This window comes from Bos taurus, chromosome 18 (genome assembly GCF_002263795.3).
Source record: "Bos taurus isolate L1 Dominette 01449 registration number 42190680 breed Hereford chromosome 18, ARS-UCD2.0, whole genome shotgun sequence".
Lineage (NCBI taxonomy): Eukaryota > Metazoa > Chordata > Mammalia > Artiodactyla > Bovidae > Bos > Bos taurus.
The window spans coordinates 32,726,016-32,749,374 of NC_037345.1; the positions used below are offsets into that span (position 1 = coordinate 32,726,016).

Consider the following 23,359-nt stretch of genomic DNA (forward strand, 5'->3'; position numbering starts at 1 on the left):
CTAACGAGAGCCCCAATATGCTTTGATTTTCCAGACTGAGATGCAAAAGTAATTTCCCTTCCTCCCCCCTCCCTTTTTAATCCCCATAGTTTAAAAATGAACTTTCTATATTCATAGTGCATCCTGCTATGCTTAGTAGTTAAAATAATAATGTGAACATTATTGCAAAAACATTCTAAGGCCCATGCAACTGGAATGTTCAGTATATGAAATAATTAAATAAAAATCTTCCCAAAGAGTATAATAAAGGATAATTAATGATGAATTGCTTTTCATGAAAGGACAGAGTGCAGTCTTCCATCTGTAGCAGAGCAATAAATACATCATTTTATTGCTGCTTTGCATGTAATAAAATGGCTGCTAATACTACATTTTAATTAATTTATGGCCATAAATATTGTACAGAATGTTGTTCCCTACTGGCATGAAAATTGCATCTTCCCACCTGCAATGGGTCTGGTAGTCACACAACAGAAATCACCAGTAGACATCTGGTGAGATCTAAGGCCAGCAATTGCGAGCCACAGTGGAAAGAAACCAGGGAATTGAAAGAAGCGGGGATTCTGTTTTTCGTAGGAAAACCCTTTATTCCTTTACGGTTCAGAATGGGGCAGGGGAGACGGTCAAGGGAGAGAGCTGGTAATTATAGAATCCCTCTGTGCCAAGCACTGTTTGGGGCATGTTCCAAGTATTCCGCCCCTCTGCTAGGTGCTTTCTACGTTCATTGTGCTTGTGAGGTACTGAGTATGACAGGTAGGAAGTTCTGCAGGCTGTTTTGCAAAGTGGCCACTGTCAGAGTCAGGATTCTAACCTCTACCCAGCAAACAACCAAGCCCAAGTTCTTTCCGTGACAGTTTCAACCGAGGAGCCAGGTTCCATGTGAGAGGCAAGGCAGCCCGTTTATACAGCCCGTCAGCCCTCTGATCTACAAGTTTGCTGGTGATTTTCACACAGTGTAAGAACAAATTTTACTTTTTAAAAAAATTCTGTAATTCATTTTTTCATACAAACAACTTTTGGGGGAGGATTCATCCCACAAAACTAGGTACTATTCTAAATCATGGACAATTGTAATGGCATTAATAAGCTCTATTTTCTATTTTCATGGTAGAGCTTGTGAAAGTATTATTTTTTATGCTTAATTTGCTTCAAGAAATCCACTAAGTTCATTAAAACTCTTTGTATTTTACATCTATGTTTATTTAACCCTCATCAGAGTTTACATTATCCTCATGTTATAGATGACAAAATGAAAACTGAGAAAGATGTAAGCTGTTGTCTGGGTTGACCTGGTTGGTCAGAGGTACAGCCATGATTCCAATCCAGTACTGTCTGACAGCAGACAACTCTCATAGGCCACGATGCAAAGTCTGATATTAATCCTTAAGCACTAAGCTGCCCCAAGACATGGGGTCAATGAAAATTCCCCTGGAGCATCCTTTTTGATGACTGGCCTTCTCCCCCTGGCTCAGCTGCTGACACTGTTGTCCTCATTTAATGATTTCTTTGATGTCTGCTGCTTCTCATTAAAAGTCCCCAGGTGACTACTGAGAAACTAAAGAATTGGGCAAGGCAAAGACAAGACAGAATAGGCCCAGGTGAGTTTTTATAAAGTATGAGAAGGGTTTCACGTTAGTTGGAGGAGAAGAGGGCTTTTTTTTTTTTTTTTTTTTTGCACCACAAGCTGTATATGCCAAGTGGAAGGAGTAGTTTTTTAAATCTTTATTTGGCTGCCCCCAGTCTTAGGTGCTTCATGCAGGACCTGTCGTTGCGGTGTGCAGACTCTCTGGTTGCGGCTCATAGGTTTAGTTGCTCCAAGGCATGTGGGATATGAGTTCCCTGACCAGTGATTGAACCCACATCCCCTGCATTGCAAGGCAGATTCTTAACCACTGGACCACCAGGGAAGTCCCGAGGGGTAGGGTTTTAGAGTTACTTCTGTACCTAACTTTCTTGGGCAAATTGATTCTCAGTCTCAGTGCTTGGTTTTCTCATCTGTAAAACGGGCAGTTAGGCCCTGATGATCCTTAAGCTCATCAGAACTTTAAATCTCTGATTTCATAACCATACTTACTCCCTGATCAGAACAGCCCTGGTCACTGTCTGAAAAGCAAACCCTTCTTAATATGAGGCATGCTTCCAAAAAGCAAGCACAACAACCTGCATTCTACAAAGTCAAACAAGCATTATTGCCAGGAGAATTGTCCACTAACAATGTTAGGTGTCTGTATGCATGATGAAAGACATGGCTGCTTCTGAATTATTCTAACAGATGGTGGCACAGTGTCATGGTGAGGTGTATATCCTGGATCCACTTAATAGCTCAGATGACCTTGAATAAATTATAATTAACTTGTTTCTAGCTTTGGTTTCCCATTTACAAAATATGTCAAATAGGACCTACCTCATTGCAAAGATGAGTCACTGAAAAGATTAAATGCAACAGGGCATGTAAATCATTAATGAGCAATGTGCTGACATGCGACAAACTCTGCCGCTATTACTTACTGAACACCAACATGCGCTAGTGACCAGATGTCTATTATTTATAATCCTACATGAGTCGAAACTTTTAGTCCCATTTTACAGAGGAGAAACTCAGGCTAAGAGAACAGATGGAACTGATTCCAAGTCAAAAGGTTAACAAGCACCAGGGCCAGGATGACCTGAGTTCCATCACATTTTTCCTATTCTTCTATGCCTCCTCATCTTTTGTAAGGTTACAGTTTAAAACGTCAGGGCAATTTGAAATATCTGAAACTTCAACTATATACATGAAATGTTTTTTGTTTGTTATTTTGAACATAGAAGCTACAGCATAAATCCTACATCCCGACTTGGGAGAATGGGCAGCAGCCCACCCACCCGCAGAGACAGCACACCCACCCGCAGAGACAGCACGCCTGCAGGTGGAGCAGGTCCGTCCCCCCTCCCTTACGTACCCACGTTGGATCTCTCGGGCACGTTGGCGTGATAGGTCTCGTGTAAGAACTCAGGAGGGTTGTCATTAATGTCCTGGACCTTGACAATGAATTCCGACGGTGGCTCCAGGGGCCGGTTGGTGTCCCTGTCCACCGCCTGAGCCATCAGCGTGTACTGGGCTCTCTCCTCTCGGTCCAATGTCTTGGTGGCATGAATGTTCCCTGATTTGTCATCAATCACAAAAATGGTTCCGGCTCCTTCACCTGAGAGAATGTATTTAATGTTCCCATCACCAGAGTCAATATCGGAATGAAGCTAGGAAAAGAGAAATGGAGACTTGTAATTCCATGACGGATGCTCTGGGGAGGTAGAGACACACTCACATGCTGTTTGCTAGAATACACTGTTTACATGCAGACATACACACACACTGAGAAGGAGACACTCTCAACCCATTTACAAATGAAGAAATGTAATCTTAGAGAAGATGTCTTGGCTAAGGGCACATATGGGGAGCAGTGAAGCCAGAGTCCAGAAGATTTGAATTTTAAGATTCATGCTTTCCGTCTCCCTTTCCTATTACATATGCACACATATGAAACACATATAATACACATTAGTAGAGCTATTTTGAATGAAATATATGCATATTATAGAAAGTAAAAGACACACATTTGAGCAAGAAGTAAATCTTGTAAGTTCTGATTGCCACGCCTTCATTTTCCCTGTAAAAGACAGCTCTTGTTATCAGTGTCTCATGAGTCCTCTAAGACATATTCTATGCATATGCCGGACTATTTATACAAATACATGTGCTCCGGTTTATTTTTACACAATAAAGTGCACTGTGCACACACCACTCTCAACTCTGTTTTCCTACCACAGTAAATTCAGAGGACCCTTCCAAACTGGTATATATGTATTGATCTCATCCATTGTATAGAGGTCATTATTTCAGTCTTCTTCCAAAGGACACTAAGGTTCCAAAGGACGCCAGGCTTTTGTTACCGCAAACAATTCACTGATCAGGATTTCTGGATGACCTGCTGTGTGGCACAGAAAGTATGAGGCTCTGGGGATGGACTCTGCCTGGAGGACCTCCCCCATTCTCATAAGCACGGAGTGCGTGGAGAGGGCGGATAGACATGCAGCTTCTTAGACTAAAGAAAGACTAGTTCCTTGAGATTTTCCCCTCCTTTGACAAAGCCCAGCAAAATGATGGAACTCACCTAAATCCACACTTGGCAGGGCCAGGAAGTCATCCAGGTCACCGGACCACCCACTTGTGCCTTCTGCCTTACTCTGCTGTGTTTTGTAACATGGAACTCCCCTAAAGACCACACCCAACTTTCCCATAGCAATGAAGTCTTTACTGTACTTTGTTGTCCAACCTAAATTTCTGCAGCTATCATCTTAATCTGAGTTCTTCTGCCCTCATTTTACCCTTTATGGGAAAAGATAAGCATTACTTTCACTGTTCTCATAGGCTTCAAGAATAGGCAGGTGGATAAAAAGCCCTTGGTTCTACCTACTACCTAAGAAAACCTAGTGTAAACTAAAAAGCTTTATTCTCAGGGAAGTAATAATGATAATAATACTTATTACTTAAAATTATTATCTTAATGTTTATTATAGTGCCATTTTAATATTATTATTAATGTGATTTTAATTATTATTATTATCATGAAACCAAGACCTAGAAAGCTTGCCCAGAATCACAAAGCAGGATAGAATACATTGCTTTTTAAATTTTTTTGCATTGTTTCAATTTTCCCCAAAATATCTAATGGATTTGCATTGCCTCAGTGAAACACCAATTATTTCAGCACAGAGGGATACCTGTAGGTACAAATTACATTTTGATTTTAGTCTATAGTGCTTATTAGGGGGAAAAAATACTTTCCTTCAGAACTTGTTATTCATGACAAGCTATGTGTTGTCATGAAATTATGGCTAAACACTTCTTATGAATAATGCAGTTTATAACATACAAAGTTATCTGAATATACAGAAGCTCCAAAGGATGACTCAAATTGCCCCAATCTTCATACAAGTTTCCACAGTAGAGGCAGACAGTCTTCTGGCTGTCCTCCTAACCCCCCATAATTGTTTATATTTGTTTGTTTTCTCTGCCTCGGACTTGGCAAAAGTCAGGAGCTCAGCCATGACTGTGGAATATGGAACAAGGAAGTCAATGCAACACTTCCTTTAATGGGAGTCTAGACAAGGAATGTTTCTAGGGACCTTTATATATTACATATGAATTTGGGAAGACTCTTGGGAATTAAATTTCATGATCAACCAAGTAACTGAAACATTTAAATATAGTGCTCATTTATATTTTTTATCTTGTTTTCAGAGTTCAAAGTTGGATATAAATTCCCTTTTGCCCTCTCCAACAACAACTAACCACACAACTAACAATGACATTTATTAGTTTGGACACAAAAAGCAGTTTGGAAACCCATTCAGTTCTATCAAGGGATCAGTTGCTGAGGCAGACACAGCCAATTCCTAACTCCCAAGACTGAGGCCATCCCCTCAGCAGAGCATAGCATGATGCAGACTCTGCTCCCTGCAGATCTAAAAGTCCATAGTTTGCCAAATTCCACATTTTCAGAACATCCTGCTGCTGCTGCTGCTAAGTCGCTTCAGTCATGTCCGACTCTGTGCGACCCCATAGACGGCAGCTCACCAGGCTCCCCCGTACCTGGGATTCTCCAGGCAAGAACACTGGGGTGGGTTGCCATTTCCTTCTCCAATGCATGAAAGTGAAAAGTGAAAGGGAAGTTGCTCAGTCGTGTCCGACTCTTCGCGATCCCATGGACTGCAGCCTACCAGGCTCCTCCATCCATGGGATTTTCCAGGCAAGAGTACTGGAGTGGGGTGCCATGGCCTTCTCCATCAGAACATCCTAAATCACTCAATTTCAAATGACACCAAATCAAGGTTTTTAGGGAACAAGTCATCTAGTCTAATCCTCCTATTCATGGAGAACTAGAGATCAGCATTATCTCAAAGGGAAGTTCCATAGGCTCTAACCACTTTCTTTCTTTTTCTTTCTTTCCCCATCCAATCTGACATCTGGTTCATTCTCACATGCCTAGATTTTCCCCTCCTCTTGTATCTGCTGCTGCCTTTTAGTAGATACAACACCTGCTTGCTCCATAGAGATGCCCTCTAGGTCCTGTGTCTTTTGCCCTCCCCACCCTAACACACACCCTGCTCCCTACGGAGAAAGTCCCTGTGGCCAAAGTTCTATTTTCTCAGAACAATTCACAGACACTCTCCACATTGTTCAAGCCACACAGCTCCTGCTGTGGCTCAAGTCTCTTCTTCCTCTCTGGGCATAGAGACTATCTCCTTGATGGAAGGAATTCTATGTGCCAATCATTTCCCTGTGCTCCATTTCTCAAGGGTACTTCTACTTTGGGTGTGATCTTTCCATTTTGGATATAAATGATGAAACTGCTCTGGTACATCTCTTCAGAAAGACCCTTTTCCAACCCTTAACAATATTATCAGGACACTAATATGAACCTCTTCCAAAGATGTCAATTCCATAAATATGGAATGGTAGTTCCATGTTAAGCAGCAACTAAGATAACTTCATTGGAATCTATGAGGCTCAGAAATGAGAACCCCACAAATCTGCTCTTGTCCCTCTCCCCTTTCACTAGATAACTCCTGCTCATCTTTCAGGTCACAAGTTATTACTATCGTCTCCATGAAGCTTCCCTTCATGCTTCCTAAACTTTGCCACGTAAATTCATAATCACTTTTAGTGAATTTCTTTATTATTCTACTCCTTATCTTAGTTTTTTTTTTTTTTAATTGCTTAGATAAGTGTCTCTTTTTCCACTAGCCCCTGAACTCTTTGGGGCCAGGGACTATTCTACTGCAGTTTACCATTTGCCTCCCTCTTACCTTCACATAGCAGGCTTTCTGCTCTTATGTGTTATGTATCTGAAAGATGGCTGTATGTTTTACCACAAGTGATAGCTGGCAGTCAGTTTTTCAAACATATTTTGTTATTTTGTTTGTTTTTATTTTGGGTTTTGAAATGTGGCTGCACGGCTTGCAGGATCTCAGGTCCCCTATTAGGGACTGAACCAAATCCCCCATCAGGGGCTCCTCAGGGAAGGTGCCAAGTCCTAACCCCTAGATCACCAGGGAACACGCCCTCAAACATATTTTGGGCTCTTTCTACCCTTGCACTTTTGGAGGGGATACTCAGAGAATGCAGGATTTCTCAGTAGTACTAGGACTCTCAAGCCTTCTGAAATGGGGTTTTCCATCCCTGAGCCCAACTGGATAGAATCCCACCCATTCCCATGACGCATCCATTCATCTTGTCAAATATTCACAGAGGTGTCCCCAGAAGTGGGCTTTGGTGTCAGAACCTGGGGATACAAAATTGAACCAGTTCCTGATGGAAGTGGCTCAGGGTCCAGTGAGGGAGACAGAGGGATACACAGACGTGTGTACTACAGGGAAAGAGCCATGATGAAAATAGTACAGAGCATTATAAGAACACAAAGGAAGGCATCCTCGCTGGGGTTTGGACGTCGTGGGGGAAATGCCCCCAGTTGGAGAATGGTTAAATAAATAATCATCATTTCTATTCAAGAGACTACTGGGTAGCCATTAAAAACATAGTTTTTAGGGTATAATATCAAGTGGAAACAGAAGTGTTCTTAACATGGATGCCTAGGAATTAAAAAAAAAAAAAAAAAAGCTGGAAGGATGAATGAATAGGATGTGGTGGATTTTAGTGATGATCAGACCACTGCTACCTTCCCTCCCAGATTTTTGTTTTGCCAGGACCCCTGTCCGGAGAGGGTGGGGAGTGAGAAGTGAGCATGCAGTTAGAGCAGCCTTACCCTGCCCACGAGCACAGGGTCGGGTCCCGTGTATTCCTCTATCACGAAGAACTGGTTCCAGACCCAACCCCTCTTGGAGCGCTGCAGCACCTGGCCCTCCTTGCCCTTCTCGTGGTGCCCATGGAACGAGGGTCGCAGGTGGCTCCTCCGGTCCGTGGCGAAGGCCTGGCTGTGGCACAGCATGCCCAGGCACACCAGGGCGGCTTGTAAACAGTAGTTCTCCTTCATTTTTGGTTACGTGGTAGGCACAGGAGAATGCGGCTGTCACCCCGTCCGCCGACCGTGCGGCTGCCTGGCGGATGGCGGCCTCCCCAGACGCGTCACGCAGACCTCACTCGGGCTGGAAGGTCTCTCCTCGCCGAGCACATCACGTCAGGGCTGCCCACGTCCCTGGTCGGCCTCTGCAGGGAGCAGGAAAGGTCAGATTAGTCACAGGTTCCATCCCCACTTCCATTCTATTCTGTAAACACTGACCCACGCTGGACGCCGTGAGGGCTTTGTGCTGGGTACTGAGGAGGCAGATGCCAGTGAGAAATAGTCTCCAGGCTCTAGCCAGTTCACCACGCAGAATAAGATAAAGGTACAGGAAGAAACCCCTCAAAGTCTATATGAGGATAAAACGTGTGTGCTGTGGAGTCCAGCTGCCCAAGTCTGAGAGTCAGTTTTACCAGTTACTTAGCTCTGGGTTTAGGGTAAGCCAACACTGAGCCCAGTGTGCTCATTTATGAAATGGGCCGGGGAATCCTACTCAGTAAAAGGTACAGATCTGAGTCATAGCCCTAAGTCTCTTAGCCCAGACCTCCTATGTGGTCAGCACTTCATATTTATCTGTTATTATTATATTAATGATCGTGGGACTTCCCCTGGTGGCTCAGATGGTAAAGCGTCTGCCTACAATGTGGGAGCCCCGGGTTCAAACCCTGGGTTGGGAAGATCCCCTGCAGAAGGAAATGGCAACCCACTCTAGTATTCTTGCCTGGAAAATCCCATGGACGGAGGAGCCTGGTGGGCTGACAGTCCATGGGGTCGCAGAGTCTCAGACATGACTGAGCGACTTCACTTTCTTTCTTTTCATTATATTAATGATAATGATCATTCTTGGCTGTGTTTTTGTAGTAGGGAGGCCTAGGGCACTATGGGCATTCCACAGAGGAACACATAGTTGATGGGGATTGAGAATGGAGATGGCAGAGAGTGGGGACTGTTAAGGAAGACTTCCAGAAGGATGGGATGGAAGGGCTCGACTGTCAGATGAGTTACTGTGATAAGAGTGGGATGGATCGGATGTCCAGGTAGAAGGAATGGCGTGCCCCAAAGCACAGAGCTGTTCACAAGCACAGTACCTCCCGAGACTGTTCAGCTTACTGGATGGTATTATGGAAGGAGGAAGCCAGCAATGACTCCTAAGATATGAGAGGTCAAGGCAGACCCTGAGATGGTCAGTGATGGCCACTAAAACATTTGTCATTGAAATAATGGGTCAAATTTGCATTGTTGGGTCAATATAGTGTCAATTCAATAAGCACAATTTGCTTTTGTCTGGTCACATGTCCACCCAAGAAGATGAAAATCCTACCTTAACCTGACAGTCTTTCTAAGCATACTCTGTGGGCTCCCTTCAACAAAGAAAAACAAAATAAAACAGCATTCCCCACCAACTGGTCCAAAGGTCATGTTCCTGGCACTCGGCCATAACTCCGCTGCTCATCGACAGTAAGGATGAGCCACTAACACATTTCCATGCCTCTATGGTTTCTCCCCTATAGTCACTCTAGTCCTCTCTCCAGCACTCAGGTTCTTCTCTCTGATCTTTAACTCCTGCCTCAGGTTTCTTGGCTTCTTTATGGGACTGTCTTTCTGGTGCCAGAAACTTATTCTTCCCCAAGGAACTTCTAGTCCTCATTCTCCTGTCTTAGAATCCCACACCTTCTTTTGAACAATCATCATCTCCTCTTGCAACACCTCTCAGACACAAGTTGGAGCCTGAGTTCCCAGAACCAGACAGTCCTCACTACCACCCTTACCTGTAACCTGAGGGGCTCTCAGAAAGTTGCTGGGCATGGAGGCTGCAACTATATTTCAACCCCCATGGGTCTAAATGAAATTGGTGAGCTTCTTCTTTTTTTTTTTAATTGAGAGGTATAGTTGATTTACAATTGTGTCCATTTCAGGTGTATCGCAAAGCAATTCAGTTATATGTAGCTGTGTGTGCACATATTAATGTTCTTTTTCATATTATTTTCCCTTATAAGCTATTATAAAACTGAATATAGTTCCCTGTGCTATACAGTAGGTCCTTGTTAGTTTATCTATTTTATATATAGTAGTGTGCCTATGTTAATCCCAAACTCCTAATTTATCTCCCTCACTCCATTTCTCCTTTAAGGGAACTCCATTTCCCCTATAAGGGGAAGAAACTATAAATTTGTTTTCTGTGCCTGTGGGTGTATTTCTGTACAGTAAGTAAGTTCATTTGTATCATTTATTTTAGATTCCACATATAAGCAGTATCATGAGGTCTGTCTTTCTCTGTCTGCTTTACTTCACTTGGTATGATAATCTCTAGGCCCAACCATGTTGCAGCAAAGGGCTTTATTTTATTCTTTTTAATGGCCAAGTAGTATTCCATTTATATGCCACATCTTCTTTATTTCTCTGTCTCTGGACGTTTCTTTAGGTTGCTTCCAAGTCTTGGGTATTGTAAATAGTGCTACAATGAACACTGGGGTTCAGGTATCTTTTCAGTGATGGTTTTCTCCAGATATAGGCCCAGGAATAGGATTGCAGGTAGTCTTATTTTTTGTTTTTTAAGGAACTTCCATACTGTTCTCCATAGTAGCTGTACCAGTGAAATTGGTAAGATTCTTGAATGTTGTATGAATAAAAACCATCACCTAATTCTTTGCTATCTGATTTGGACAAAGTGGTTGGATGGGGAGAGAGGTGAACAGAAAGGAGACAGTATGCATCTTGGCAGAGTGGAATATATCTAGATTTGGAGGTTGGGTTGACCTGAACTGAAATATCATTGTATACTTCAGTCTGGGTGGCCTTGCGCACATTGGCCAGGCACTCTGAGGCTTCAAGGTCTAATCTGAACAACGGGGATGACGAGAACTGGTGCACACATGTGGGGCTAAAGACAGAGAGAGAACTGGGCACACACTGGGTCTCCTCCTCTCTTTCCAGAGCTCCACAGTCCAAGTCTGTGGGCCTCACTCAGCAGAAGGAAGTGCTCTGATCTGCAGGTGGAGATGCCCTGAAGACAGGGGTGAAGTGCTTTCTCTAAGAGAGGAATTGAGGAATAAGAGTTACATGGAGATACCAGAGCCATCTGTCCTTAGAAGTCTCAGAAATAAGGGAACTGGTGGAATTCTACTTTGCTGGTGAACAACTCCTTTTCTTCTGAGGCTCTTTCATTTCACTGACCCAAGCCTTTCTGATGCTTTGTATGTAATATGGCAAAATGGTATCTGGAGAAGTCACACATGTACAGTAATTCCAAGTATCCATCACTGCCCTGAATACTATTTTGTGATGTATTATGTAAGTCCCTTTTCAAGGAATAAGGACTTCAGTATTTGTTGTAGACAGACTCCAGGATATGTTAAAGGCTGTGTAGAAACGAGAGAAAGATTCAGGAGGCAGTGTGGTCACTTAACAGCTTCTCCCGCGACTTGGGCATATCAATACTACATCAAATTCTGCTTCTTGTAAAGCAAACTGACTGCATGGAAGGGACCAGGAGGAGTTAAATCCTATAGTGAGGTAATGTGAAGTCATAGGAAGATGCCTGCATTTAAGTCAGAAAGCCAAAGATATGATTAAGCATCTTCCACTTTGCTCGCGGTGGGGCATGCCTCAGCTCCGAGAGTGGCAGCTGTGCCTCATTCTCTGTAAAGGGAAGCCATTGGGTGACATTTTCTACAGGTGGTTTCCAGGTTCACATTCTCATTTGGGTGAAAGATTTTGGAGGCATTTCTGATTCATAGCACCATCTCCTTACTAGACTGGTTGCTTCTTAATGGTTGGGATGATATCTTATTCACAACTGGGTGGCCAGTGCCTGAGCAGGACACCAGTAAAAGCTAAATATATGATTTGAACCCCATACTTCAAGTACAAACTTGATAATGCCTCCATAGAATCTCAAGAGGAAGAAATAGAAAAGTAAAAGCATATGGTGCAACAAGATCTCTGCCCATTTCACACCACACCAAGTATTAAGTGTTCATTCACACAGTGATAAATTATTCTTGCATATACTGTGAAGAGTATTTGAAATAAAGGGTTTAATTAAAGTTGATATTTCTGCACCTCTTTCTTCTGGCTGCCATTTTGCTGTAAAGCACAATTATTTCTGACACTAAATGTGTTGAAACTAGATGACAACTTTTTTTTTCTTTATAAAAAATTTCTAGATTGATACTAACAGACTTAAGTTTTCATGTGACCAATAAAGGATAAATGTCACCCTTTGTTAAAAAGGTGATACATTTCACCCTTTGTTAAAAAGGTGAAATTATCTATTTTCTTCTGTTGGAAAGAATAGCAAGATCAACTTGCTTTTAAAAGTAGTTCCTTGAAACCATTATTTATAAGTGCTTATATGACTGTGTGTATTATATAAAGTTATTTTAATGGTAAATCTCAGGTATGTTAAGATGAATTTTTAAGACATTGTTTTTTAATTCAATTTTGGAATGAAAATTTACTGAGCAAAATCTTTTTCTAGCCATTGCTCTAAAATCTTTATAAATAGTAACTCATCTATTAATTTCTATAACAAACTTATGAATGGGGGACTGTGAATATTCTTATTTTAAAGGATGGAAACTAAGATCTGGGTAGGTTAAGCAATTTATGCAAAGTTATGCTTCTGATAAATCACAGCACTGAGTCTGAGCCCATGACAGCTGGCTCTGGAGTCTGTCTTTAACCAGTGAGCAATACCGGCTGTCACCACTTGTTGGCTTCTGAGGTTCGTAAGGGAATGATATGGACACTGTGACAGAAATAGAAACCCAGATGCAGTGAACCAATAGGAGAACTAGGTGTATGCTCATAATATGATTATGATGAAAATGGTAATAACAGTTAACATTTGCCCAGTCTTATTGTTTGCCTGGGCTTCCCTGGTGGCACAGATGGTAAAGAATCTGCCTGCAAAGTGGGAGACCTGGATTCGATCCCTGGATTGGGAAGATCCCCTGGGGAAGGGAATGGCAACCCACTCCAGCATTCCTGCCTGGAGAATCCCATGGACAGAGGAGCTTGGAGGGCTACAGTCCATGGGGTCACAAAGAGTTAGCCATGGCTGAGTGACTAACACTTTCACTTTCACCTCTTTCATTGTTTGGCTATCATTCTTCCAAGTGCTTTCAATGAGTTGAGTCATAAATGTTCATAATAACTCTACACTGCAGTATTATTGTAATCCCCATTTTACAGATAGGTAGTCTGAGGCATACGAACATGAAGTAAGTTGCTCATAGTTACAGAGACAGCAAGTGGAGGAGCTGAGATATGAATACTGGATGGTTAGTTCCAAGACCTGCATTGTTATCCCCCACAATGCACGTGATATTGCCTCTCTAAGAGAAGACAGGAGGCCACATATATACACATATCATAAGACAACAGTCTCACGATGAAAACAATTTAAGTTTTGGTGGTAGGGGGTAATATGGTAACTAAAATGTTAAAACCAAACCAGAAAGAGGAAGATAAAACATTTTATAGCAGTGATCAAAGTGAAGATGAATAGGAAGTAATTATATCTGTTATCTGATTCTATGGTACCAGTATATACCAATATAACCAGGTTATATAAACAGTTGGCCAGTTAACAGTATAACCAGTTAACCAGTATACAGGTTATAACAAATCCTTGAATAGTATAACCAGATCCTTGAACAGCACCACTACACAAAAGTAAATCTTTGACTTCTTATTTTTAAACACAGTTTCAGAATTTTCAAATGTATAGGTTAAAAAGATGTGTTCAGAAAGATTATTATTAGTATTATTTAGAAATTCTTCTAAAATCTAGAGATCTGGTTGATATATGCAGTGGTACAGAGTTTGCAGGAATCATGCATAAAAACAGGGGACAGCCCTCCTAAGAAGATCTTGACATTGGCAACAACTAGGGAAATATATCAATGTTCTAATTGGTTTTAATAAAGACCCCCCCCCACAAGGCAGTTCTTGAACAGTCCTATTAAAGCACTTTCTAGCAGTATGCCAGAAATGTCTAAGCATTGAAGTTCTACTAAAACATATAGGAGGACTTTATGATAGAAGCATATTGCTTGGAAGGAAAAATAAATGTTGTTGAAAGTCACAGAAGTAATAACACGACAGGAAAATGGATTTGCAAAACCACCAGCTCTTAAGTGGAAGGCTCGCCCCTCTATCTTGAGAGCAGATAGCCCGTCATGAGCTACCGCGCCTTGAGCATAAAACTCTCTCGCTGTGCTTGCTTTTGTCTCCGTAAAAGAAAATGACATAGACGGGTGTTTAAGTATATTTGGACTCCTGCTGGAAATTGTTATCGGGTAGAGAAAGAAAGACGAAAGCGCTTAGCACAAAGCAAGCGGCTTTGGTTTTTAGCGTTCTCCTCCCCCACGGAGCTGGAAAAATCAGACGGCTGACCTGTTCTTTTCATTTCCAGGGAGTTAATTTACAGTTAAAGGCAGGTTATCATTACATTAAGAATATTACTGAGCCCACCAGAGCTCAAAACCTTATTCTGCAAGTGCTCTGTCCTCCTGTCAGGAGCTCAGGGGCTCTGGTCCCCACTGCAACAAACACAGCTTTGTAACCAATCGGATTCCATTATGCAAATTAATTCAAGCATATTTTATTCCCAGTTCAGATCTCATCACTCAGCACTGAGCTGGTCTCTAGTTTCAAATCAAATCACAGGAATTATGCCATGTCTGTGGAAATCACAGAGAATGGGGACAGGAAGTAGTACAGGAACCACTGAATCACATTTCTTCCCCCATTTCTACACTTGGAGCAAAGCATAAGCTTGTAGTGGTAATCACTTCTGCTTAGGTGCAAAATACACAGCAGAGATGCAAAAATAGGCATTGCGTATGTTACTCTATCTCCAATACCAAATTCAAATGTTAAAATAGGAAGCAAATGGGGCCCCTTATCAATGACCATGATGTTCTATAAGGGCAAGTGGAATGTTTAAAACCGCTCCAATGTAAATGTGATTCTCTGCTTCTAGAGATAGAGAACCACAGGAGTGTCAGCTTTGAAAGTGAAAAGATCACTCCCTGCCTGGTGTTGGGAAGGCCCGGGTCCAAATCACTCATCACTTGTGGGAGATATAAAATTAGGTAATGAGAGCTGGAATTATCCTCGATGAGGTACTTGCTTTTTCTGTACTGCGGGGCAGTATACTCAGGGCTTGGTGTACCGCATTTAATTGCATTTCCACTACAACTATATGTAAATATCACCCATGATATTATCTGCAAGGAAACCAAGGCTCTAGGCAATTAAATAAATTACTCAAGGGTACACCCTGAAACACTGGTAAGGCTGCACTTCAAATTTATATGACGGCAAAACCCATGCTCTGGCAATACCTGGCTCCCAAACACTAAGATCTTCAACACATGGAGAGGCAGGATCCATTTCCAAGGATGATCTAAACTCCATATAGTATTTGACATTGAAAAGAACTTTTGTTAGAGGTGAATTTCATTTATTTTAAGTATGTACAATCAGCTTTTATATTCTTAGGCCACAGAGTATCACAGAAATCCAGCTTAAGTCCCCAGACCTCAAACACACAGAATCCCTCGCTGATTATTTATTTATCTTTTCAAGTAACTAAATCATCTCCAAATCATAAGATGACTAAATGCAATGTGTGCTGTGAAGAACTTATTATTTTTGCTCTACTCAATCCTTAAGATCGTCTTTTCCTCACTGTAATATTTTTAAATGTTAATCATTAAGATGAATGAAATACATTGACCCATACAGGAAATAACATTGTCACCAGTGTCATCTTGGGCTATGAATAAACATCCCATATGAATGTGTGGAAAGAGAGCGATCTTATTTTCCATTTTTCTTTTGCATGAGTGAAAGTATCAGAGGGAAGATCAGGGCAAAAATGGTAATGATAAACAGATCCTCAACATAATGTAATGTCATTGGTGGTATCAAAGGCCTATGTGTAAATCCCTCTTTGTCTCAGAGCTGTGAAAAATCTATATATAAAGTTTTCTTTATTTGCTGGTTCCTTCAATCAGCAGTAACTTTTCTCAGTGTCACACCTGAGTTGGTCTCTGGAGAAACATAGCTGCAATGCGTCTCTGATCTGTAGAAGACTCAAATGATGGTGAGACAGTTGTCTGAGCAGATAGATGATGGTATGCCATGACACGTGCAGACAGGACTGGGTATCAGAACACAGAGGCATCAGTGGCCACTCTCTGCAGATGAATCTGTAACATATCCCTTCTGCCTTTTGGAACTTGCCTACTCCTGCCTCTTCCAAGTGTTAACAAATATGTATATTAACAATCTCCCACATCTGGAATTTCTGCTCTCACCCTGAGCCATGGCTGATTGAACCACATGTAGTCCGGTGACACAACCAGACCATAAACCAACCACAGATTGCTTCAAACTGTGAAACCTGGTCAAAATGATAACCTGGGTGAGTTAGATTCACTGGGGAACTGGAATGAAAGGAAACAGAACCATTTGCCAGTTAGTAAGGGAGCTGAAATCCCATGGACAGAGGAGCCTGGTGAGCTACAGTCCATGGGGTTGCAAAGAGTCAGACACGACCTAGTGTCTAAACAACAAAGGGAGCTGAAACAGAAAGGTCAAGAGGCATATAGGCGATGGAATAGCAACAAAGTGATATCTGATGGCCAATGTTTTGGTAAAATCAAGGTATGAACAAGGTATGAGAAACCAAACAGAAACAAGCATGGCCTCTGTCCCTCAGCCAGGTAAATGGCAGAATGCATGGCCCTTCCTGGTCTCTGAAGATTTTGGCAATCAAGGACTGCCCTCCGGCTGCTGTCTCCATGGGGCCCAGCCTTAATGATAGTCCGTTTCGGAATTTCTGTGAGGTTCTTTGCACTGCCTCCCCATGCATAGGTAACATTAAGCCCCTTGTACATGAGCCACCTTGGGTGCTTTTTTATCATCAAACAGCAAACCTAGTAAACTATAATAATCCAGAGGAAAAGTTAGGTGGTTCTTCCTCTGGTAGAGGGTGAAGTAATATAGCTATGGAGATCATTTGTTCAGATGTACAAAATGCCTTTTTTTTTCTCTCTCTCTGAATTCCCAAGGCATGTTGAGCAATAGGGAGAAAGTGAAGTCGTTCAGTTGTGTCCGACTCTTTTGCGACCCCGTGGACTGTAGCCTACCAGGCTTCTCTGTCCATGGGATTTTCCAGGCAAGAGTACCTGAGCGGGTTGCCATTTCCTTCTCCGGGGATCTTTCCAACCCAGGGATTGAACCCAGGTCTCCCGCGTTGCAGGAGACACTTTACCCTCTGAGCAATAGGGAGAGCTCTAGAATAAAAGTCAAGACAGTTTTGTTGCAGGAAAGGTTCTGCCACTGAACAGTTGTGTAACCTTAGAAAAGACACTTTTCATTTGGGACTAAGTTTCCCCTGCTATAAACTGGTAACAGCCTATGAAGGGTCTTCCACATCTACAGGAGCCTGTGAGTCTGTGCTGGGCTGCGACAGAGCAACTTTCCTGGGGTGGAGAGAGGTGAAGATCTCTTTAGAAGGTTTAGAAGGTCTGGATCCCACTGTGCTGGCAGGACTGCTCCACACACAAGTCCAGGAGGCCCCACTTACATCAGATAGAATGTGAATGGTGCCGGCAATGCAGAGCCCTGATAATGTGACAGGCCTGGAAACCCAGCATCAGGGATCCAGACTTCACCTGAGGGACAGTGGGCATCATTAAAAACTCTGGTCAGGAGATTGCTGGAGCCCGAGCTGTCAGAGGTATGCAGGATAAACCAGCGTGAGAAATGGCATTTCTAACAAAATGGTTGAGAGCATGGGCTCAGGAGTCTGATGGGGTTAGAGGACTACAGCTCAAGAGTTTCTACTCACTAGCTGTGTGACTCAGCCTCTGTGAGTTTCCACGCTGCCTTACTGAAAATGCGAAAAACATGAGGACAGTTCTTAACAGGGGAGATCTAAAATGAAATGAGATGGTTCCCAGAGAGAGCTCTGTGTAGTACTTGACACTGGCTGGCACACAGAAAGTGATAAAGAGGGTACATTAGGAGTTCTGTCCCTTGAACAAGAAGACATAAATATGGACTGTAAGCCCTAGATGCATGAATGTGACGCGTAATATACATACAGCAGCATGCCATACAGTACAAGCCTTACAAAGGGCTCCAGGAGGCTGTCCATTAAAGGACATAAACACAATAACACTTACAACAGGACTGCTGAGTGCACTGACGCTGCTACGTGAGTCCAGGGAGACTCCTGGAGTCACTGCAGTAGTTCAGGTGAGAGGTACTATGGTTCTGAACTAGAAAATAAGGCCCACATGGAGGCAAAGGGGACTTTCTAGAAACCACGCAGGTGTGAAGGGCTCTGGGACCTGGACAGGTTGAGGATAAAGGATGAGATTGCAGTCTGAGCAGAGAGAGAGAAGACAGCAGTGCTGTTCCTGGCCTCAACAGAAGAACAGACTGGTTTGGGGATAACAAGCATGAGTTTGGTTTTAAACATATTAAGCTTGTAAAGCCAGTGGATTGATGCTCAAGCGGCGAGCTAAGTCCAAGTTCGGTTTCCAAGTATTTCCGAAAGCAGGTACTGTCAACGTCAGCATTTCTGTTTCAAGTTTGGACACCTTGTTGCCTTAATCAATCCTAGAATCTCAGAACTGGGGGAAGCCCTAGGTAGACTTTCCACTATTAGTCCTTATTCCACAGACAAATGGGAAACTGAGATACAGAAGTGAGAAGTAACTTGCAAAATAGGAAACAACATGAACAAAACCTGAAAGCCCTCGCTGCACAGAGGGAAAATGCAGGGGGAAGAACAAGTATCAACAGTGAAAGGAAATTTTTATAGCATCTACCGTGCCCTTTCCTCACAAAACCCGGCTTAAAAGCAACCCTCCTTTTCAAAAGATTTCTATGGAAACAGCCAGTCCAGGTTCCATAAGGGAACAGACAGTCAGAAATAAGGACCTGGGAGCTCTTTAAAGATGATCTGTGGAGAACTGGAAGAGGAAAAACAATCTACATATTCTCACTCGACTGTGACATCCTGCAGAGAGCCACTGTCCACAAAGTCTGTTTCTTAAGCACAAACAATAAGAGGAGGAATTATCCCAAGGTGTCCTTAATAACTGACAAGGGCCTGATGTGGTTTTTCTGAAATAATTACTAAGGCGAGGAGAGAGAGTGCCTCCAATCAGCACCTCCAAGAGCCTTTAGAATTCTGAGAAGGCCAGCCTGTGACCCCAATCCACCTCAGTCCGTGTGCATCCGTCCAGCTTAATCAGCCACCAAACCGGAGTGAGGAAAGCACAGACTCAAGCTGCTTCCAATTATCAGAGGCACAATTTTTTTTTTTTTATCGCAGCGTGGGTGGGCTGTTCTGGAGGTCTCTTTCCAATGGACCTCCTCAAACTATGCTATCATGCTAAGAGTAGACTAAACTCTGCCATGTTTTTAAATGGCTTTTTATTATTATTATTTTTTTGTATCTTTATATACCCCATAGAGGGTCCCCCTCCTTGTTCTCAGAAAGCAGACACCAACAATAGCCTCATAATGATTGCATTGTGGTTCCAACTAATCCAATCTCTGAAACCCACTTCTTTCTTTTCAAGTGCATTAATGTCATTTATCAAAAGGAAGGGGATTTTTTTGAAAAAAAGTTAAGCATAAAAGAAAAGTAATGGGATACAGCAAACTAGTCAAGTGCCTTGTACAGACGTGCACGGAGCATTTTCTGAAGCATATACCCAACGCTCAGACAGGCAGGACTTTTAAGTGTCTTTTGTGGGTCTCAGATAATGTGGTTCACTTAATTAGATTTTCTATAATCCCAGGTTAATCCTATTGTGAATTACAGACGTGAGTTCACTTGCCTGGCAGAAACATCTACTGCTACAAATGCATTTCTGGAAAAAATATATACCTTACTTATAATTCATTAGCAGAGTCATTTTTGCAAAGAGACCTACTTCATTTTCTCCCTCCACCAGGTAGAAGAAACCCTTTCCCATTCCTTTGGATCACAATGTCCTTTAAAACAATTTAATTATGTCTTCCTTTTACCTAAGTACTTCCCCGGTGGCTCAAGACGGTAAAGCGTCTACCTACAATGCGAAAGACCCAGGTTCAATCCCTGGGTGGGGAGGATCTCCTGGAGAAGGAAATGGCAACCCACTCCAGTATTCTTGCCTGGAAAATCCCACGAACAGAGAAGCCTGGAGGGCTACAGTCCATGGGGTCGCAAAGAGTCGGTCACGACTGAGCGACTTCACTTCTTTTCTTTTTTCCCTAGGATTAAGTTCCCTACGAGTTGGGGACACAACAGTTAACTTCTCACTGAATACCTTGCCCCTGACTACAGTGATGTATATGCTGACATGAGGGCCCAGGAGGCCTTCTGTCCCTCGTGGAACTTAAAATATAGACTAGTGTCTCTAGAACTTGACTGCATATTAGAATTAACCAAGAATGGGGGAAAAGTGAAAGTGAAAGTCACTCAGTCATGTCTGACTCTTTGTGACCCCTCTGACTGTATAGTCCATGGAATTCTCCAGGCCAGAATACTGGAGTGGGTAGCCTTTCCCTTCTCCAGGGGATCTTCCCAACCCAGGGATTGAACCCAGGTCTCCTGCATTGCAGGTGGATTTGTTACCATCTGAGCCACCAGGGAAGCTTGGGATTGGGGAGGGGGGTGTCTTAAAAATCCCATTGCCAAGGCCTTACTCTAAACTAATTAAAAGCAAAGAAACTAGCAATCAATATTTTTTGAAGTTCCCTGGGTGGTTCCAGTGTACATTCAAGATGAGAACCACTCGTCAAGAGTAATACTATCCAATATGGTAGCAATCTAGACACATATAGCTTTTTAAATTTAACTTCATGTAAATTAAGTGAAGGGCGTTCCCAGGGGCTCAGCAGTAAAAGATCTGCTTGCAATGCAGGACTCCTAGGAGACACAGGCTCAATCCCTGGGTCGGGAAGATCCCCTGGAAGAGGGCATGCAACCCACTCCAGTATTCTCACCTGGAGAATCTCCTGGACAGAGGAATCTGGTGGGCTATAGTCCATGGGGTCACAAAGTCAGACAGGACTGAAGCGCCTTAGCACACAAATTATATAAATGTTAAAATTTACTTCCTCCATGCCCTAGTCCCATTTCAAGTGTTCAATGGTGATTTCAGTCATCAAAAAAAAAAAAAGTTCTGTTATTCATCAGTGCTGGTCTTGGACACTAAAACATCCTCATCTGAAGCAGAAATGTCTGTTCCCTGAATGAAGGTGGACAAAGAACACTGCATTTAAAGACCTGCCATGAACTCACTGCCTAATTCCTATCATCTAGACCTCAGTTTTCCTCTCTGTGAAACAAAGGGCTGAGTAAGCTGGTGAATCTCTACGTGACATTAGCAGAATGCCTGAGAAAAACCAAGGGACAGGGTTACAATGGGTGGGGCCACTGAGCCAACTGGCCCCTTGTGAGCGCGCAGGCTTTACCCAGGACCGACTCTTCGACCCCATGGACTATAGGCACCAGGCTCCTCTGTCCATGGGATTGACCAGGCAAGAATACTGGAATGGGTTGCCATGCCCTCCTCCAGGGGAACTTCCCAACCCTGGGATCAAACCTGCAACTCCTGAGACTCCTGCGCTGCAGGTAGATTTTATACTGCTGAGCCACGTGAACTGGCCCCATACTCCACAGGAAACAGAACATCCAGCTAAACTGGCCAAAATGTTTCCTTGAAAAGCAGTTCAACTGCATTACAAAAAAACAAAGGAAAAAAAAAAAAGAAACCACTTCTGAGATCTTCATGCTTCACAGAACTTGCTGTCTCAGTCCAGGGGTGGTTAGTAAATTCCTGCTTCAGTGCCCATAATCTCCCGGTTCAGGAAGGAGGTCCAGGCTTAGGAAACTGTGGGACCACTGACAACCGACAACTCACTTCACCTCTCTGAATCTGTTTTCTGTTATGAAAAGGAGGGCGAAGGATGCATGACCTCCCTGGCTCCCAAGTTAATCTGAGGGTCGAATAAGATAATGGTTTGGGAAGCTCTTTGTCAAAGCATAATGTGGGCTACATGGGTGAAGACAAGCCTGGTGAAACGCTGAGAGCAGTGGCAACATCTATTTTTTTGAGTAATTTTTTAAAGTTTTGGCTTTTAGCCTTCAGTGGCGTGGATTGTAGATGAATGTAAATGACTTGTTTTTGTGACTTCACTCCTTTTCTCTGATAGGGATATAAAATCTTTCAGATGCTGCAATGGACATGGGCATCCTTTCTGTTTGCCCCCAGACCCAATGGGATTCTATAGTGGTGACTTGTGAGAACACTGTCCTCCTTGTCTAGGGGATGGTGTGTGTGTTGGGGAAAGTGGGATGGCTGATTCCCACAAGGAAAGGTGTGACAGTGTATTAGGGCCCCCAGACTCAATAGGGATACAGACCAGAAGTCCGTCTGCAGAATCTAAGGGTCTTTCAGTTATCCTTGATATGGATGAGTATAGAGTGATCATGGGGAATGTGGACAAAGATGCCAAATGCTCATCACAGGAGAGGGCTGGCTCCCTTAACTGGATGAGTTCTGGGAGGCCACCTTAGCAGATCCTTTATTCACCATTTAACCTCCGTTTGAAAGAGCCCCATCCCTGGAAAAGAGGCGCATGGCATTACTGTTACAAAGTTATCATCTACAAACTAGCTGCTGTGTTTCTGAGAACCTACTATGGGATAGGTGCTTTACTAGGTGCTATACGTAGATTCTTTACAGCCTCTCTCTCCCAAGCACCTTTGAGAGTTTTGTATTACTGCCTCCTTTGCCTAGATATGGAAGCAAGGGCTAGGGGCACTTCATTTTCAGAGCATTCTGAAACCTGCAGTGGAATTTGAAGCCATATATGGCCCGTTTGGAAGCTCTTATCTTTCTGCCTTTGATGATGAACTTCTCTACAATTCTTCTCTGAAGGTCTTAATTTTTCCTTCCAGGGATGTTCAGAGTTCAGTGAAATCTCATTCCACATGGCAACCATTTGATAAATATTTGTAGGATTTCCACAGTTGTTAAATGCTACAAACTTAGGTGAAACATATTCTTTGCTCTCAAGGAACTCAGGTTACTATCTTTTTAGAGTGTGCATTCCCTCTAAGAGTCTTGCAATTAATTCTCCACTTTGAACAGTACCAGTCTGTTAACATTTCCTTAGAGCAACTGCCCCAGCCCTTCCCTAGATGTTCTCCAGCCTGCCCCGCTCTTCAGAACAGTCCTCGAAGGAATGAATCATGATTTCCAAACTCC

At 42.9% G+C, this 23,359-nt stretch overlaps 1 protein-coding gene across 4 annotated transcripts in view; it reads right to left on the minus strand.

The window, feature by feature from the left end:
• The window catches only part of CDH11 (cadherin 11), a 154,142-nt gene that overhangs the window by 43,127 nt on the left and 87,656 nt on the right, over positions 1 to 23,359 (minus strand). For all 4 annotated transcript variants that reach the window (XM_005218747.5, XM_005218749.5, XM_059877024.1 and 1 more), the window contains exons 3-4: positions 7,806 to 8,206; positions 2,943 to 3,237 (exon numbers count right to left, since the gene is read on the minus strand). In XM_005218747.5, the coding sequence (XP_005218804.1) occupies positions 2,943 to 3,237; positions 7,806 to 8,033 (523 nt within the window). In that variant the 5' untranslated portion in view covers positions 8,034 to 8,206. The remainder of the gene's footprint in view (positions 1 to 2,942; positions 3,238 to 7,805; positions 8,207 to 23,359) is intronic.